The sequence below is a fragment of the Camelus bactrianus genome, chromosome 29 (genome assembly GCF_048773025.1).
Source record: "Camelus bactrianus isolate YW-2024 breed Bactrian camel chromosome 29, ASM4877302v1, whole genome shotgun sequence".
Lineage (NCBI taxonomy): Eukaryota > Metazoa > Chordata > Mammalia > Artiodactyla > Camelidae > Camelus > Camelus bactrianus.
Window position 1 is genome coordinate 9,912,845 of NC_133567.1, and position 19,844 is coordinate 9,932,688.

Sequence of the window (19,844 nt, forward strand, 5' to 3'; positions counted from 1 at the left end):
GAGAAACTTTGACAGACCAGAGGAGTCTAAAAAGATATGATGACTAAATGCAATGTGGCACCTTGGATTAGATTCTTTAACAGAGAAGGGGTTAGTAAAACCTGAATAAAGCTTGGAATTTGTACCAGTGTTGGCTCCTTAGTTTTATAAATACTATGGTAATATGAGATGTTAGCCTTAGGGGAAACTGGGTGAGGAGTACACAGGAACTTTTTATACTATCTTTGTAACTTTTTGTAAATCCAAAATTATTCCAAAATAAAGTTGACTAAAAACAAAAAGTGAGACACCCTGCTTATAATTTTAAAAGTGTGATGACTGAAAGATTTCCCCCTAAATTAGCTTCTGGCTCAGCACATTTCAAACCCTCTTTCTCTTCCACCAGCCACATAATTCTAGTGCCATGTGTCACAAGACACATCCATTTGTGAGATGGAATAGAGCAAGGCTAGTTTTGCTGGAAGACATTCCAATACAGGGAGAGCCCAGCAATAACATGATGGAAGTGGCTCAATTTCATCTCAGTTCTTTCCCTCGCCCAGATCCGCACAATGCCCAGGGCCACTCCAGGAGACCTAGCATGGAGGGAAGTGTGAAGGAAAGGAAGTTGGAATGGAAAGAAAGCCTTATCCAGTCCCCGTTGAGGAGAGCTTTAAGACATCTTCCTTCTGAAGAGTAGAAAACTAGGTATACTCAGTGCTAGGAGCCCCCCTCCGGTCTTGGAAAGTGCTGGGGCAAGTCATGGGGCCTGGGTACAAGCTTCATTACCTTCACACAAAACCCACCCTGGAATGATCTCAGGATAAACAAGTGAACTTTGTCAGAAATGCCACGGTGCTTTGCCCTCGCCCCTTTAGCTCAGAAGTTTTAGGTCCCAGCCGAAGCATTAACTCTTCCTGGATGTGCTCCCTGAATACCCGGCGGGGGCGGGGGGGGCAGGCTAGGCAGGTCTCCCAGGCTCTCTCCAAGACTCCATTGTATCATTTGACTATATAAATTAAGTTTGTTGTTAGCCTGTAGGCTCACTCAGGGCGTGGTTCAAACTTTTTAAATTCTTTGTACTGTCATAGTGGGCCCCCAACAAGCCCTTGTTGAGTAAATGAATTAATGCTTTTGCTGAAGGAGGGAAGCCCTCGCCAGGAATAGACTGGGCACCCAGGATAAAAACATTAGAGTCCGATGGCTGCTGATTGACCTCTGGGATCAACTACAATGGGAGGGTAAGAGAAACAGCCAATCAGCAACCGCCTCTTGAAAGGGTATCCAGAAATACAGGTTTCTCAGTCTACATATGAATATTTTATCAGTCCTACACACGTTACCATGCTTAATATACTGTTACCTATAAATGTATTTTCATGACAATTATTTGAAATCCCATGTCCTAGGATATTCAACTCTTAAAAATCACGTCCCAATGAATCAGGCTAAACAGATGCTGGAACTGAAGACTTAGTAAAATCCTCATCCATCAGGCACTTTGTACAAACCCACATCCTCACTCCCGCTAAAGACGGACACACCCGGGATATGAAGTCTGTCTGCATAGGCAGGAGATAGGCCAGGTGAACCCAAGCCCCTAAGCGCGAGATGAAAGGGCCCAACGTATGTTAGCTTAACAAGGGCTTAAGAGTCATCAGCTTCTTCCAAGGTAATACGCACTCGCGGATACATTCAGAATTTGGGCCTTCCTACACATGTAAAGTTTGAGGTTTACAAATCACTTTCCAGGGCAGAGAAGCGAAGACAAAAAGTGAGGTCCACGGGGAAAACGCACGCCCCTAGCCGCGTCCTGCGCATGCGCGCACGGCTAAAGGCGGCCGCCTGCAAGTCCGGCGGCCACCTCGCCTTCCTCTCCCGGCTCTCTGTGCCCGCCTCTCGGCCGGAGGAAGCCGCTGATTGGGCAGTCTGGCCCCGGTTCGGGGCGGAGGTTGGGAGATTGGCAGCAACGCCCCGGGACAGCGAAAGCCGAGGTGCTGAAGAAGGCGCCTGGCTGCCGCGCGGCCGAGGTAAAGTGGGGCTAGGGACTCTGGAGAGCAGTTGGCGGGGGCGAGGAGGCGCCCCGGGGCCTGACGGCGGTGGGAAGCCCTGGCGACTGTCAGGGTAGGAGCTGAAGGAGCCGGGGGCAGGCTGGCGGGGAGGGCGGCGGGCTCCGCGGGCCGGTTGGGTGTCTGCGCCGCGGCTGAAGGGAAGCGGAGATGTTCTCGGGCAGCCGCGGTGGCTGAGAGCCCGGGTGGGGCTGGAGCTTGTCTGGGCGGAGGGAATTCGGCCGACCCTCCCGGAAAACGGGCTCACCCACCCACCTATTCACCCCACCGCTGCCCCACCGCCTCCCCCCGGCCTTCGATCGATGGTCCGGAGCCCGCAGTTCGCGCGCTGGCGGCCGGGCGGCGGTCCCAGGGAGGCCCTTTGCGGCGGTTCGTTTGGGTGTTGCTCTTTCCCAGGACTCGGCGGTCCGTTCTCCGCGGTGCACTTCCCGGCCAGGCCCCGGGGCCGCGGGAAGGGAGGGGCGCACCGACCGGGCCTCCTGGGAGGTGTCACCAGCCTCAGCTGGCTTGCGTTACTGTTTCCACCTTTCGCCTCGCGAAACTTGCCACTGTGTCTTCCTGACCAGGACCAAGATTTGCATTAAGCCCCAAAGGAAAAAAAATTGACCTTTGGCCATTGGAAAATACGTTTTATTATGGGAATCTTCAGATTCTCCAGAGGTCGAGAGGATAGTATAAAGAACCCGGTGTACCCATCACCCAGTTTCAGCAATTATCAATGAATGGTCAGCCTTGCTCCCGTTCCCCGGGTTATTTTGAAGTATCGCCGAGGTATATCATCTCTTTTTCATGTTTCTACGAATTTCTCATGATCAGTAATCACGCTTCTTTACCAGTCGTTTTGAGTTGAGTAAAATAAGGCACACTTGAAGGCGTAGAGAGCGCCAATTTAGTTTGCTCTCCAAGACTGTGGGCAATTCCCCGCAGTTTAATTGCCTGGTGCTCAGGTTTTCAAAATGACTGAAAACAAAGGTACCAGATAATCTCGTCTTGGCAGTAGCTTGACTGCTTTTGAGTAGTAATAATATTGATAATTTGTACTTACCGAGTTCTTGGTATGTATGAAGCACTGTGAAATTGTTTCCACCTGTTAGTTCATTTAACTTGTATAACTGCTATGTGAAGTAGGTATTATCCCGTTTTACAGATGATGGGAAAAAGAAGTTAAGAGAGGTTAAGCAATTTGCCTGAGGTCACACTGATGTAAGGGGTAGGGGACTGGGATTTAGGATGCTAACCCTGATCACTGCAGAGTTTTTGCTCTTTTAGCCATAACTGAATGTCCCAGGAATTGTGGAGTACATGTAACTGCGGTAGACAGTTCTGTTGAGCTTCAAATCCATGATGAGGGGGAAAAAAAACCCTAGGTTTTTGTGAGTACAATAGTAAGGTATTTTTGTTTGCTGGAAAATAAAAGGTTAATACAGTTGAATCTGAAGTTCCGAGCAAAATATATAAGTGTAGTTCAATAAATACAATAAAAAATTTTTAATTCTATAGAATATGGCTAGGCTAGTTAAGAGGGGAAGGAAAAGGGAAAAATATACATACATCAGTGAATAGTCTCTTCTAGCACTTAGCATATACTGGCTATTTATACTGGATACTTTAATCTGGTTTTTTTGTTGTTTTTATTTTGAAGTATAGTTAATTTACAATGTTACGTTAGTTTCTGTGATAATCTTTTCCATTATAGGTTGTTACAAGTTATTGAATATAGTTCCCTGTGCTATACAGTAGGACCTTGTTTTTTCATCTGTTTTAAATATAGTAGTTTATATCTACTAATCCCAAACTCCTAATTTATTCCTCCTCCCTTCCCCTTTGTCAACCATAAATTTGTTTTCTATGTCTGTGAATCTGCTTCTGTTTTGTAACTAAGTTAATTTGTATCATATTTTAGATCTCACATAAAGTGGTATCATATGATATTTTCTTCTCTGTCTGATTTACTTAGAATGATAATCTCTAGGTCCATCCATGTTACTGCAAATGGCATTATTTCATTCTTTTTTATGACTGAATAGTCTTCCATTGTGTATATATACCACATATTCTTTATCCATTCATCTGTTGATGGACATTAGGTTGCTTCCATATCTTGGCTATAGAAGTAAATAGTGCTGCTCTATTTATAATAGCCAAGACATGGAAACAGCCTAAATGTCCATCAACGGATGACTGGATAAAGAAGATGTGGTATATTTATACAATGGAATACTATCCAGCCATAAAAACTGACAATATAACGCCACTTGCAGCAACATGGATGCACATGGAGAATGTCATTCTAAGTGAGGTAAGGCAGAAAGAGAAAGAAAAATACCCTATGAGATCGCTCATATGTGGAATCTAAAAAACAAAAACAAAAACAAAAGCATAAATACAAAACAGAAATAGACTCATAGACATAGAATACAAACTTGTGCTTGCCAAGGGGGCAGAGGGTGGGAAGGGATAGACGGGATTTCAAAATTGTAGAATAGATAAACAAGATTATACTGTATAGCACAGGGAAGTATACACAAGATCTTATGGTAGCTCACAAAGGAAAAAATGTGACAGTGAATATATATATGTTCATGTATGACTGAAAAATTGTACTCTACACTGGAATTTGACACAACATTGTAAAATGATTATAAATCAATAAAAAATGTTAAAAAAAAAAAAGAAGTAAATAGTGCTGCTATGAACATTGGGGTGCATGTGGATATTTTAATCTATATATAATCCCAATCTTACACTACTCTAAGTGAGTCTCTTCATCCAAATAGTGTTAGGCAAGGACTAGAAAGAGACAGATGGGTTATTCAGAGGACAGTAGAGAAGACCTGTTAAATTGTTAGGATTCCTACTGTAGGGAAGTAATTCAGAAGTCTAGAAATAATGTTAGACTCATACATGAAGGAACTTGAGTGCCAAGTTTCAGGTGTTTGAACTTGAGCAAAGAAGTGACATGATTGTAGCCATATCTCATAGGAAGATAGTGAGCCGGCTGTGTCAAAAATGGCCTCACCTGAGATGTAAAGAGATTAGGGAATTGACTTGGTGAATATAAAAGAAATAGATATGGGTAACAGGTGAATTTATGGATGTTAAGGAAAGGAATGAAAAAAAAATCTGAAAAAGAGAGGAAAAGACAGCATGGTACAGTGTGGTACAGTGGTGCAGTAGGTTCTGAAGTGCTGGTAAACTTCAGTTTCCAGCTGTTTTCTTGGGCATTCTTGGTGATGAGTATTATTACTGTATCACTGCTTTTTGAAATGTTAGCTACTGCTCAGCTGTTCATCTGCTCTTTTATATGTTTATTATGTGCTATTGATACAAATTATACAATTTAGATAAGCAAGAAAAAAAAATGACACTGTAATCTAATCATGTAATGATACAGAAGTGCGTAAAAATAAAGGGAAAGTGGAGAATTCCATCACCTGGCCTCAGACACAGCCAATGTTATCTTTTAAGATCTTTTCTTGTGTGTATGTGTGTACCTAAAATATCTATTTCACCATTTTTTCTGTGCTTTATTTTTTAAAAAACAATCATATATATTTTTTTCATTTAGATTTTTATCATGAAATCCTTTCATGTATACCTTTTTGTTTTAATGGCCATAAACTTAGAATGGGTATGTTAAATTTATTTTAACTGTTTCCTTATTGAAGGACATTTAGTTTGCCTCTAAATTTTATCTTTTAAAGCTAATGCTTCAGTAAATACCCTTGCTGGCTTTTGTAGATGTAATTCTTGGTTTGTTTGTGGGAGACGGTGAGCTGTGAGTCTCTCTACTCTGCCATCTTGACCTGAAGCAACTTCTTTTTACCCTTACTGGCTTTTAAAAACTAAACATCTTTACTTACAAAGGAGTGATTTACTGAGTTATTCCATAAGGCAGTTTTTATACACCTAATATGCAGGGAACAGTAATTATTACACAGCTTATCAAAATCACCTTTATATTGAATTTTCATCATTTAGTTTGGCCTAAGGAAGCACTTTTAGTTAGTGAAAAGTATTACTGACTTCCAGGTGGTTGTGTGTTTGTTTCTACGTATGTCCGGGATCACTCAAGATATTTGAGCAGTCTTTTCAAAACAGTCTTTTAAAATTGATGCCAGAATACTTAATTCATTTGCATGGGAATGCTTAAAATGACACTGTAAGGAGACAATTCCTATGTCATTGACAGTAGGGTTATAGTTCAGAGATCCTCACGTGAAAATGGCACACCTTTAGTTCAAACAGAAACGTAAGTCTACCTCTAAGCTCGTTTATATCAGACAGAGAGAAGGTTAACCTCTAAAAAACGTTACAGAAAATGTCCTTCAGAAGTTCAGTTCATATCTAAAACCCATTAACTCACAAGAATTTTCATCAAATTTTAATTAGCTTGTGTTCTTAGACTTCTTATCTAAACAGTTCTGTTGTTGTTGGGAGATGTAGTACAGGTCATGAGATTTATTCATTTTGTGGACTGAAAAAAATTAAATTTACTACATGTCAGACTCTGTGCTGGGTACTGGGAATGTATCAGTGTACTTAATTTTGCATGAATAGTATAGGATATTCTAAATTATTACCAGTAAATTGTACCCATAGGTCGAATACTATGTCATTGTTTTATAGTGTGGTAAAGTCTTCTGAATTAAAGTCTTAGCCAGACTGCTGTGAATTATAGAAGTTGTCACTAGACTTGAGTTTCAAGTTTAATTTCCAGAAAGCAGGATAGGATGTTGCCGTAGAGTTGACAACATTTTATTATAAGTAAACATTAAAAAAAAATTCATCTACTGTCCCCACATCTTTTAAAAAAAGCCATTTTCACACCAAAAAGGTAAGAAGGACATATTTTCAAAATAAAGGACAGTAACTTTTTTTTCCTGTCTTTTTTGACAGTAACTTTAAATTGAATACGTTTTTGTTTTCTACTTCACGGTCCTTATTTTTCTTTTGCGTCTTGTTTGCAACAAGAAGTTTCTGAGGTTTCTATCCTGGCTTCTTACCCAGTGTGAGTTGGCCCGTCCACCCTTACTTAGGTTTCATCTCCTTTTTCTACGCCAGTGCTCCCTCATCTTTATCTCAAGCCACAGACTCTCTTCCTGGCAAGAGTAATTTTTAAAAATATCTTTTAAAAACCATCCACTTAAAAAATGAGCAAAAGACACTTCACAAAAAGAACATATCAGGAGGGAGGGTATAGCTCAGTGGTAGAGTGCATGCTCAGCATGCACGAGGTCCTGGGTTCAATCCCCAGTACCTTCGTTAAAAATAAGTAAATAAGACTAATTACCCCCCCAAACAAAAACCAGAAATTAAGAAAAAGAACATATCAAAATGCTCCCCCAAATATGTGAAGAACCCACTAAAATTGCTAAAATTAAAAAGACCTACAATACCAAGTATTGACCATTGACGATACCAAGGATTGTAGAACAGTTGGCACTCTTTTTATTTACTTGCTTGTGGGAGTGTAATTGGTACAACCACCTCAGAAAAGTGTTGGTTTCTATTAAAGGTACAGCTACATGTCTATCTCTGTATACCTTATGATGTAGCAGTTTTACTCCTGGGTATATACTCAAAGGAAATTTGTTCTCATGTGTACCTTGATATTTTATGTGCATGAATTTTTTCAGCTGCTTTTTTTTTGGTAGTAGCTAGAAAGTGGAAATAAGCTAAGCGAATTATGGTATAGTACCACAACAGAATACTACACAGCAGTGAAAAAGAACTGTGACTCACAGAAGATGTGTAATAAATATTGAAAGAAGTCAGACACAAAAGAGTACATATAGCATGCAAAAGTGATATGCTGTAAAAGTTAGAATTGTGGTTAGATAGGTGAGGCATGGATATTGACTGGGTAGAGGCCCAAGGGAGCTTTTGGGGTTCTAGAAGTGTTTTATATCTTGACCTTTATATCTTGAGGTTATGCAGGTTTATAAATACATAAAAATTCATCAAGCTGGACACTTAAAATTTTCTGTGTAAAATACCTCAATTTTTTAAAAAGTGATACATTTTCAGATCCTACATAAAACCATCCTTTTTCTCTGACCACTTTTTTTGTCAGTCATTTCCAGCTTTGATGTTGTTTTTAGCCCTTTGCACTTTTTATTCACATTTACTCTCAGTATTCATTCTTATAGGCAGTAATAGATGTTGGTAACATTAAAACTTTGGTGAGACAGGTACATTTTAGTCATGACTGTTTCTTAGTTATCAGTAGATTATGTGTTCTTAGAGTTCTTAAGAGTACTTAGAACTCTTCCATTACACACTTTCATCTGTCAGTAGGGCTGGGCTCTTTTCTTGTTCATGTTTCACCCCATGTCTGGCATATTTGTGGCACTTTTATTCTGCCCCCTACCCTGCCATTCTTTGTAATTGTTCATCAAGTTCTCAAAGTGTAGACCCCAAGCTTTATTTCTAGTTCACAACGAAATGAGCTTACATCAGAATGTAAATCAAATATGTCATTAAGTACACTGCCTTTTTTTTTTTTTAAGCCTTCCTTGACATTGATTTATAGTCTGGTGCAAGCTTCTTGTCATGCTGGAGACCAACATTTCCAGTAAACTGGCTTATGCCGTATCAGTTAATGATTGTATCAGATAAACAGTATATTGATGGGCAGGGGAGGAGGGTGAGTGGCAGGGGTTAGAGTGCCAGTGAGTGTGAGAGGACTTTTTATTTTTGACCTTATAGCATCTGAATTCCTGGTTTATATTTCTGGATTGATTTTGTGGGAGGCAGAATCTCCTTGTACCTATAGCCAGGTAGATTTGGCCAAGCAAAAGCTGGCAGTATGGACAGCAACCCAGGAGCCAGTGAGCTAGAAAAGTGGGAACTGGTAGATTCTGTCCTGTCTGGGGTGGTAGAAGCAGTTGCCGTGATGTCTTCCCAGACCAGTTCTGCTGCCATTTGGGATGTTTTTCCTGGCTGTGTAGCTTATAAGTCAGGTTCTACTGAGATTGTTATCTGCTAGGTGTCTTTCCAAAAATAAATCAACCACAGTAGGTTTTTTTGCTTCCACTTAGAACCCTGCCTGGAAAAGAAATGCTAAAAAAAAAAAATATTATTAGTTTACTTAAAGCAGATCACGAGCAAAATTTGTTTTTTCTTAGGTAAATTTATACACACAAAGGTTTAAGATGTTGTAGACTGGGCTTACTTTGTGAGATGTGTTGCAGACAGTAGGGATTCTAAGTAATAATTATTTCACTTTAGTATTTGCATTTTAAAATTTCAGTGTGCTTTATGGACCATGTGCTGCTATGTATGCCTGCAGTACTTGAAATGCAGATTTGGAAAGACTGCCATCTAAATGCTTGGCTGGATTAAACGCCTAATTAGGATGGTTTTTCAACAGGTTGGAAGCATGCAATCGGTGAGTGCTCAAAATTTATTTTTAAAATCCAGACATTAAGAATTTTTTTTGAGAAAGTGAAGTGAATCTATATATGGCTAACATTTTTTAATTCAATGTGTTTATGTACTTTTTAATTTGCTTACTATTTAAATCATGGAAGTGAATCTTTACCCAGCATGCTAATTGAGGGAGTAACTTTCTGGGTTACGCTGAAAATTTAACCAGTATTCATGTGACTGTTAAAAGCAATGCATTTCTTATTAGTGAGGAAGAGGCTTAAATATATGTAGAGATCATTGAATGAAATGTTTGACTAATACTTGACAACTCTGAATGTTGTAGAACTATTAATATTGAATGCTGTTAAAATGTGGTTTATCATATAGCTGTTTAAAGTAAAAGGTAAGTCATGTCTCCTAAAATACAACAACTATAGATACAAAGGGAAAAATTGGTATCATATGGTTATTCTATGCCAAAGATGTTTGTTCTAATCTTGACATTTTAAAAGATATTTTCTCCTGATACATACTTGTTTTTCAGGTCCAGTGTAAAGGTGGAGTATTAATTGTGCCAGGCATACTTTGTGGAGTATTTGTTTTTCACTTTCAAATTCTGTGAAATTTGTTATCAGTGACACACTGAATTAAGTTTTATTCATTAAAGATATAGGCAGGTTACATAATTTGAATATAGGTATACTTTTTAATGCACTTCTTCTACTTTTTTGTTTTTATTTTGTGTTTCTTCATATCTTGCTAAGAGAAGTTTGAACTTTTAACCCCACTACCCCCCCCAAGTAACATTTATTTTCTTTGGAGATAAAAAGCAAAGAACCGAATAAAATTACCCTTTTTTATAGTTGCATAGTTTTGAGATTTTTATATTTGAGGATAAACAATGGGAAAATGATCTGTAAGCTTAATAGTATTTTCATCTTTTTCGGTTACATCTTCCCATGATTTGAGCTTCACTTAACGCAGCTCTGCCGCCCTTCTCATTTGTTACTTGCCACCACTTGGCTGCACAGGGTGGATTAACATTTCAGTACTGACAGCAGAATAATTTCTTTTCCTTTCAGAAACACAGGAAGCTTTTGTTGCTGATGATCCCCCCAAAGTGAAGCTTTACAATTTATGATTCCTATTTATTTGCAATTTTGGTAAGAAGTATAGTTTAGTGGAAAGATTGTAGGTCTTGGATTCAGACAAACTTGGGTCTTAAATTTATTGCTGCCAGTTACTTTCTTCGTTTACAAATGACAGACAGAAAGAACTGCTGCTGAGTGAGCCTGTGGGTTACAGACAGTGTGTGAAATACTCAGCACGGTGGCGTGTGTGTGGTGTGGGCACATTCAGTGACACTCACTTTCCTGTGGCTTTGCTGTGTCATTCCCCTGCCCCCGCCCCAAGTCCGGCAAAGGTGACCAGAGCTGATTGAGGCCAAAGGGCAGAATTTTGTTTCAGGAACGGATAACACACTTTATTTAGCTTAGTTTACTTATTCAGCTTTGTTCGTTTTTGAGCTGTGAAACGTGATTTTCACCAAAGAATGGTCCGTGTGAAACAGCATTAACCTGTTCCCGATATTGTGATCACAGCTGAGGGCCCTTTCTACTAATAACTGATGGGAAGATCATTTTTTCAATGTAACGTAGAGTTATCAACTTTAATCCATTCACTGAAAATCCATATAAAAATAAGTTTTCTTCTAACAAGAAGCAGTTTAAACCTTTAGAGTTCTTTTCTATCTTAGTTTCCAGGAGCTCTTAGCCTGCTACCTAAGAATAAAAGGGGGGATGTAGTCTACCAACATTTTACCTTTGGGTATGTGAAAATAAAAATTTTAGCTCCACTTTTCAATGCTAAATACATATTTTCCTCACTGGTTTGACATATAAACGAACTTGATACTTTGAATGTATTCAAGGGTAGAAACTGTCTTCATCCTTTACATATTTTATCTGATTTTTTAAAAGTGCAGGTTTTGAGATGAGGGTTTTGTTTTTTGCCATTAGGGCAACTGGTGATGATTGTTGGCTCTCTGTATTTCACTATACTGTATATTTTATTTACAGCACCCCTGTAATAGCTACCGTGGATGGGCTTCCTATGCCCAGTTCTTTAACGTACGTGTATGTTCACTCGAGCAACCTTTTTTTTTACACAGGTGAGGGATCTGAGGTTCAGACTGTTTAACTGACTTGTCTGAAGTTACCCGACTAATGTGTGGCAGAGCTGTAATATGAATCCAATTCTGACTCCAAAATCCTTCCTTTTTTTAGTGTACTTTGCTACCTCTTATAATAGAAGGCAAAGAAGGCAGTATTTATTAAAGACATTATATGTAAATGACTCATCTGATGTTCATAGGCTCATGAAGTAGATGCTGTCCCCATTTTTACAGATGAGGAAAGGGAAGCAGAGGGATCCTTACTTTGCCAACATTATACAGGCAGGAAACGGGAGAGCCTACTTTTAGAGCCAGGCCTGTAATGCTGCCGTGGCCTTTGTTTTCTTTTGACTGCCTGCCTTTTTGTCTCAACATTTGTTTGTATTTAAAACTATATACTGTCGACCCTTGAACAATATGGATTTGAACTGCTTGGGTTCACTCATATGTAGATTTGTTTCAGTAGTAAATACTACAGTACTTCACAGTCGAGTTTGATTGAACTCGCAGACATGGAACCCCCGGGGAAGGGAGTTAAGTGCAGATTTTCGTTGGGGAAGGAGCATGGTGTCGGCACCCCGAACTTCAGCGTTGTTCATATCAGCTCTATTCACATTTGTCCAAACTTTCCCCTCAGGCTGTTATTACTGTATTTATGTCCTTAAGTAAAAATATTTTTAAACTAGAGAAAGCAAGGATAATATGAAACTAATGTGATTCTGATTAATCTCAGTATTTTATGTTGGAAAGTTATAGCAAATATCTGATCTGAGTTAGTAATATATTTCCAGTAATACTTAAGCATTGTACCCTTGTTTTCGTTTTGTGCCTTGGAGAAAGAATGTGAATGTGGCTAGGAGCGTAGAGTGAGGAAGGAGAGAACTGAGGGAAGTGCTATCTTCACTTGGGGATTTCAGAATTGTTATAGAATTTCATCTTCCCATCTCTACCCCTGCTCCTCAAGACACACTTTTTATTTTTCCCTGGCTCCCTTAGAATTAAGAATTTACACTTTGTTGGGTCCTGTCCTAGACTCCCGGAAAATTTGTTCATGGTATGGGCCTTTTTCCCAGAAAAATGTTGTATGTACATACAGTTTTTTTGTATATACATACAGTGTTGCATATGATTTCAGGGAGATGTGAGCCTCAGAACAAGAACCTTGGGTTAATACTACATAGTTTTTCTTGAAAAAGATACATTTTTTTAGAATTAAGTTTATACTTCCTCCTGCTAAATGATGACTCTCAAATAGAAACATAGATTAAACTAGTCTATAAAGCCTGAGTGCAGTCATCATGTTGAGACAGATGACAGCTTCAGATTCCAGCCACACACTCCAGCACTTTGACAGTAGAATTTCACATTGTTAGAGAAGAACAAATTGCTTTCCTGTTGTCATCCTCCCTCACTGTCATCAATTTCAAACTCTGTTGCTAAACGTCATGCATGGACTGTTATTACTAGATTCAGACATGCAAACACCCCCCCCCCACCACACAGATTCATTATTACATTATTTATCAGTAGTTCTTGTAAATAAAGCAAAACAAAGTTTTTCTGTTTAATAATGACTGTTATTTAATTACTTCTTAATGGAGTTGAAGTCTTGTTTTTTAATGAAATCGAATTGTCTAGTAATGACAGCTTTCTCCCTGCCCTCTCTCTTACATCTGAAAAAATATTAATGACAGTTTATCTTTAGAGGAAGTCTTTCCTTCTGCAAACAAATGTGCTGACAAGACATAGTTCAGCCACCAGTCAGGGCAAGAGATGCACTTGGGCCATACAGCCTCCCAGTGCACAGATGGTGACTTTTCATGCCATCTGTTCATTATTTCTTCACAGCCATTTATAATTTCTCCCCCTTCATGAGGGCTGAATAGAAAAAATGAAGGAAGACCTAGTTTTAGAGTTCCTGGAAGTTAGCTGCTCCTTCCCCTTACTTTACTTTTGCAACAGTCCAGTAAAGGTTATGGCTCCTCTTCTTTCTAAATATCCCAGTCCTTAGCTTATGTAGACCTTTGCTTATATTTTTTGGTGCTCAATGCTATGCAGTTCACAAGTGACAGAACAGCATTAAGTTAGTCTACTGTGTATACTTGAAAAAATAATCACATAAAGCAATCTGTTCTTTTACTTGTATAAGAAGCCTAAATAATCTACTTATACTCCTTCTCAGTAATAGCTGAATCTTTGGGCCACTTCCTCATGTGGAAAGCACCTGGTATCCTTCCCTTCTGATACTAAGCAGATGGGGAGATGATGGTTGAAACATAGCCCTGAAGCATGCCTAGTGAGGAATGTTAAAAGCTGGCAGAAACCTTAGTTCCTGACCTTGGCAAGTCCTTTCTAAACTTTTCTTTGTGAGCTTTTTTGTCCTCTTCATCTGCAGTTAAGATGTTTGCTTACTGGAGAGATGGAAGATTCCGGTTATGTAATTGTCACATTGTGATGCATAAGTAGCATTCTACTACTCCTGCGTCATAGAGCAGATTTGACTTGTGGCTAAATAGAAGACATGAGAAGAGAAGTGGTTGAGTGGTGTAGTTACTATTGCCCTATGGATATTTTTTAAAAAGTTTTCAATGCCTATTAGTATGTATAAGGTAAAGAGTTTGCTTAAATACTGTCTATTTTAGAATTACTTGCCCTGTTCTTATTTTTTCTTGGCCTCTTACGTTGAATCAGTAAGACTGATTCCCTCTAGTCAGATGATTTTCCTCCTCTTAGTTCTCATGTGTTAATAACACTGTTCACGTGATGATCCTCTGTCTGGTCACTGGTGTGAGTGATTTGCATTCTTCAACTCCAGGTGATTCTCTTCTAAGCTTCACAGTAACTTTGCCCCTTACATTCTTTGTTTAATATTCATATTTCAATATTGATGTCTTGTTAACTTTCCAGTGACCAATTTTCCAATCTATACCATCCTTTTACATTTCTAGAGAGTTATCGTTTTTTGTTGGTTATAGTGGCCAGTGTAGGTTATAGAACTTTCTGGAACTCTCCTAGGTAATAGTCAATAAAACTTTGAATATACTGATGATGAGATTTATATAAAAGCTGAGGCAGATGCCAGAGGTATTATATATACCCCGTGACTCATGCTGTTAACCTTAAATTGGATTTGATTGCTAACAATCGAGAAGTTAGATTGCCTCTCTGCTCATTTTACAAGTTGTGCATGCTTTATAATAATCTAAAGGTCTAGTTAGGGTTACGTATTGGAGCCACCACTGTTTACAATAACATTGCTTGGTCATACTGTTGATGATAGGGTAATTCCATTCCTTAAATTAGAATGGGCATGGAGTGACTTTAAAAAGGGGTCAATGTCCATTGCTCAGAATACAAGCCAACTGATTGGGCACCATAAATTTAGTTTTAGGATATAATTGAATGTTTAATGAATTAAGTAAATAGTCGTATCATTTTTTTTAATTGCTTTTAATAGCATACCACCTCTCTCTACCCCTTCTGTCCAGGCTTTCAGGTATAGCATTCAAAACAGATGGATAGTTTTTCTCTTTAAGGAAAGATCATATACTTGGGGAGAAGTTTCAAGGTACAATTCGTAATGATTTAACATTCTACTGTGTGTTTTTTGTTTGCTTTTTGCTTTAAGGTTTGTGTTTGTTTTTGCTTTAAGCATAGCATAATGTCCTCTGTGTATTACGATTTCCTCTGAGAAGCTGTGCTCCCTGGGGCCATCGCTAGCCCATTAATGCCTTTGTGTGACTAAGGAGAAGGCATCTCTGCCTGAGACAAGGCCTCACAGGAAGAAGTCGTGCAGCTGGCTTTTGGCCCCTGCTCACCCTTGGCCAGCCTTTCTTGTGTGGCAAACAAAATGCAGCGTCCTGCATGGTACAGATTGAGATTTTGAACTTTTAACTTTGCATTTGTTTTGAAAGTCGACTGTAACAAAAGTAACTCATAGTTTTAAAAAATTGATGTGTATAAAAAATTCTTAAACTAAAAATATAGCAGAGAAAATAAAATAGTGATTCCTTTGCAGAACAGTATGAAAACCTAATGAAAATAGAAAATTTTACCCCAAATATAGTATTATTTTACAATTACTAGTTATTCTTTTACATTTTTATATAATGTCTTACATTTAACTTCATTGCATTAATAACAACCTGCTATATATATTCTTTAATTTTTTTTTTCTTAATGGAGGTACTGGGAATTGAACCCAGGACCTCGTGCATGCTAAGCACACACTCTACCACTGAGCAACACCTTATTTGAGAAATAGCAGCTCATTTCCTGTAACATTTAGAGCATTCTGATCCCATAATTAATGTGTCAGCATGTCGTGCAGTCAGTTGTCTAATGCCTTGTATTAATGGTTCTATAAGTCTTATAATTAAACTTCTGATTTTTCCTACTTCCTCAGGTACTTTGGTCTGGGAAGCCATATGGTTCATCTCGAAGTATTGTAAGGAAAATTGGTACTAATTTATCTATGATCCAGTGTCCAAGAGTTCAGTTTCAGGTACTGTATTTTATATATTTCAAATTTTATGTTAATATGTACATTAGTAATATAAATATGCAAGACAGCTTTAAAAGTGCTTTTTGAACCTCTCCCCCTTACTGATGTCACTATCAGTAAAATAAAAGAGGATCAAAACCACAGTTAAGTCTTTCTAATTTTAGTTCCTCTGTGAAGTGATCATTTAAGCTCTTTAAGACATTTATCCTTAACAATACATATACGACGATTTAGACGCATGGAATAATCTAAGCAGTTGCTAATTCCCAGGTGACCTTGAACATTCTCTTCTAGCATCAGATCAGGAGCAGCTCAACTCTTTGCTTGGAGACAAATTCCTGTTTTCTTGATTTGGGTTTTTGTTCCTTACTGTTACAGGGTTAAGACATATCACATAGCTTCGCTCTTGTTTTTCATTAATTCTCTACAGCAATAATGTGACAAAACCTTTCAGTTCAACATTTAAGAAAATAAAGTTCAGCAGGTATCTATTCCAATTTTGAATAATAGATTAGCATGTGAAATGTGGAAGATATGTTGAGCTCACAATTCAGAAGCTCACAAGTGCCCCTGAGAGCTTATTAGGGATTGTCTTATTTATAAATCCTTCCTCCTTGTACGTATTAATAAATCTGTTCCTAAGTGAGTGGTAGAAATTGGCGTTTGTTTAGATTGACTAACAAGGTTGTTCCCTGTTGTGCTGCTTGCAGATTGACCTGCAAAACCTTTGTGCACCGATGTAGAGACTGACAGGTTAGAACTTTGCCCAAGTAATTTTTATCAAATGATGGACTATTCTTTTAATCAAAATGCAGAAACCTGTGGTAGTAATTTGCTCAAGCACAATTTCTGAGAATTCACTTAAAGACACCAATCACTGATTACTTTGTCAGCTTCCTTCAAGTAGCTATTGTGTTAATTAACTAAGGCTTACTAATTTTCTTCTGATTGCTCAGTTCCATTAGAATTTTATTTTTGTCTGTCTGTCTGCTTAACCTCCTTGCAGGAGAACTTGCTTCAGCACTTGTGTTCATGTAGCTAGAGACATATGAAAGGACACGGAGATAATCTGGCATTTTCTGGTAGCAACCCAAATCTGCCTTGACAGTCAGTGTGCCAGAGTACTGGAGCCAAGTTTATTTCCTTGGAAGAATTCTCTTTCTCAGTGTTACTAGTCACTTAGAAGGGTCTGAGTAGAATAAGAATTTTAGATTTAGTATAGGAGCTGCATTTGAAAAGAGTAACATAAGGAGAGGAGTAAGGTAAGAGAAATGTTGGTGACCCACTTTAGAATGTAGTGGAAGACAGAAGACATTTGTTTATAGTGGGATTTTTATGTCCAGGCAGTTTTGTAGCATGCTGCATCTTTTAAAATTCAACATCAATATTAAAGTGAGTGTTTTATCTGCCACTTATATATTTTAGATCTGCTATTATTCCTCTATCTTCTGTTTTTTAAACTACATCTATTGGAAATATGAGAAAAGTAGTCTTCAAAAAATAGAAAGGATGCAGTTTAGAGTCATAAAATTACAATTCATTTTTGCAGTTTTCTCTGGCTTATTTGGGGGTTTGATATGGAGTGTATTTGGACTGTCTATAAGAGTACAACATGAGTAAATACTACTATAGAAAGTCTGGAACCGGGGAACCACACTTGGATCCAGGGAGGGTAGACACCACTATAGGGCCATATTTGAGAGATGGAAGTCGATATAGATTAAACTTGAGAATGAGGCAGGAGTTAGGTAGTCAAAAACCAGTCCTTTGTTGTTCTGGGTGATTTCAGTGTCTTTTGGGCTCATCTGAGACTTGGTCTCATATTTTCTTTACTTCCTCTACTCCTGTTGACTTTCACTTCCATTCTTTTTCTAGTACCCACTCATAGGCAACACCTCAACTCTGTCACCCTCACGGTTTCACCTCTGAAATCTTAAGCCTCAGTATGTTCTTTCTCAATCACGCCATCTTTTCACTGTTATCAGCTGACCCATGTGTCTGCAGGCGAGTAACATATAAATGATGAGCAGGATGGGCACATTACTTTGTGAGGGTTAGACAGGATGATCCGTGTGAAGTCCTGAGTGTAATAACTGGTACATAATTCGTGCATAATGGAAGTGTGCTAGTCATGCGATTTTATTGGTAACAGTGGTCCAGGAAGACCTCTCTGCAGGAATGACATTTGATGATTAGAAAGAGCCAGCCCTGCAAAGAGCTGGGGAGAGGGAAGGAGGTGATGGTGGGGCTGTTGTGGGCAGAAAGAACACTATGTGCAGAGGTCCTTGGACAAGACTGAAGTCATTGTTTGAGGAACTAAGACAAGGCCCGTGTGTCAGGAGCTCGTGAGCTGGGAGATGCAGTTGAGGTCTTTGATGTCTGAGTCATTTGAGGATAAGTACCTGAATTCATACCGCAAGTCACTGTTAAACCTAACACTCTCCCCAGTTACTGTCTGATAATCTGGAATGTGCTAACGTGACATCGTACTGTATGTGATGTCCGTTTCTTGAGATTTTTAGCTCTAAAATGGCTGTTAAGGATAACTGAATCCATGATACAAGTATTACATTTTATCAATTTGGTAGCATGGCTTAGTAATTTGAAGCCCAGCTCTGTAAATAACCAATGTTTGTGACATTTTCTTCGTTCTCAGTAACTGACGTCTTAAAGACTTGTTTCTCCATGGGGACACTGTCACTTACCTTCTTAGATGATTTTGAGAGACAGACACACATTTCCCTCCCTCTGGTCTCTCTGGTCCTTTTTCTTCTACCTGTTCGCCCCCTACGTTCCCCGCCCCCCATTCTAGGTGTGTCACAAGTAGAAATCTTTCATAAATGTTCTATTTTTTAAAAAGTGGCTTAGTGGCTGAGTCTCAGCTAGAGTATTTGGTTGGTGTTCTTTACACAGGTGCACTGCTCAGCCTTTTGGTGTCACTGTATGTCCCTGTATCAAAATGGAGATATTCTGCCTTCAGTGTTTCTTACTATGGCGGAAGTTAGTGGAAAAGGAGGAATAATGAAATCTGTTAGTGAAAAAGCTAGAAGTTACTATTTTAGTATGTTGCTTCTAAGAATACATATTTTGCATTTGGCTGTAAACAAATGGTGGTAAAATAAACTGAATATATTTACTCTTACACCCTTCTTCGCAAGAAACTGAGAGAATCTTAGTTCCCAGTACCAGTGTGTTTATTTTATGAAAAGTCACATGAGGACAAAGTTAGCTGCTCTTATATGTTATTCTAAGTATTTCAACTTCTGTACAATTGTTAGATGAATCAATTTCCTCAGTTATAGTGTACATTATCAGAATATTTAAAATTACCTAAAATTACTTTGGTATAATTCTTGAAATATAATTGAATCTTGGATAATTAACATTGTATCAAATGTTGAACTTCTCAAAATCAGTAAAAAGTACAATGCTGTTATTGAGTTTTGGTCTGAATGAAATGCTTTTTATACTTTTCTGAAAGAAATCTGAATACTTAGCAACCAATTGTGCTAATTTTTATTTAAAATTTTATAATGCCCTTGATTTAAAAAATTTTTTTCTCTATTCCCTTCACTGTGTTTTTTTTTTTTTCCCTCCCTTACTAACAATAGCTGTGGTAGGACAGGACCTTGCTGGAACCTTCAGTAAGTTGATCTTTCCTTTTTCAAACTTCCCATCAGTCACCCATGCATGCCAGTAGTGGGCTCTAAATCATGCTTCTAAGAATCCACGCTGTCAGTCCCCT

The 19,844-nt window shown here is 38.5% G+C and overlaps 1 protein-coding gene across 3 annotated transcripts in view; it reads left to right on the top strand.

Annotated features, from left to right (window-relative positions):
• The first annotated feature begins 1,853 nt into the window (after window positions 1-1,853).
• The window catches only part of MTFR1 (mitochondrial fission regulator 1), a 33,192-nt gene continuing 15,201 nt past the window's right edge, over window positions 1,854-19,844 (top strand). Inside the window, exons 1-3 of one of the 3 annotated variants that reach the window (XM_074354960.1) lie at window positions 1,854-2,009; window positions 9,304-9,441; window positions 16,001-16,099. In XM_074354960.1, coding sequence (XP_074211061.1) covers window positions 9,379-9,441; window positions 16,001-16,099 — 162 coding nt within the window. In that variant the 5' untranslated portion in view covers window positions 1,854-2,009; window positions 9,304-9,378. Of the gene's footprint in view, window positions 2,104-9,303; window positions 9,442-15,083; window positions 15,164-16,000; window positions 16,100-19,844 lie in introns of those variants that run through there. The other 2 variants (XM_045507157.2, XM_074354961.1) reach the window with 2 other exon arrangements.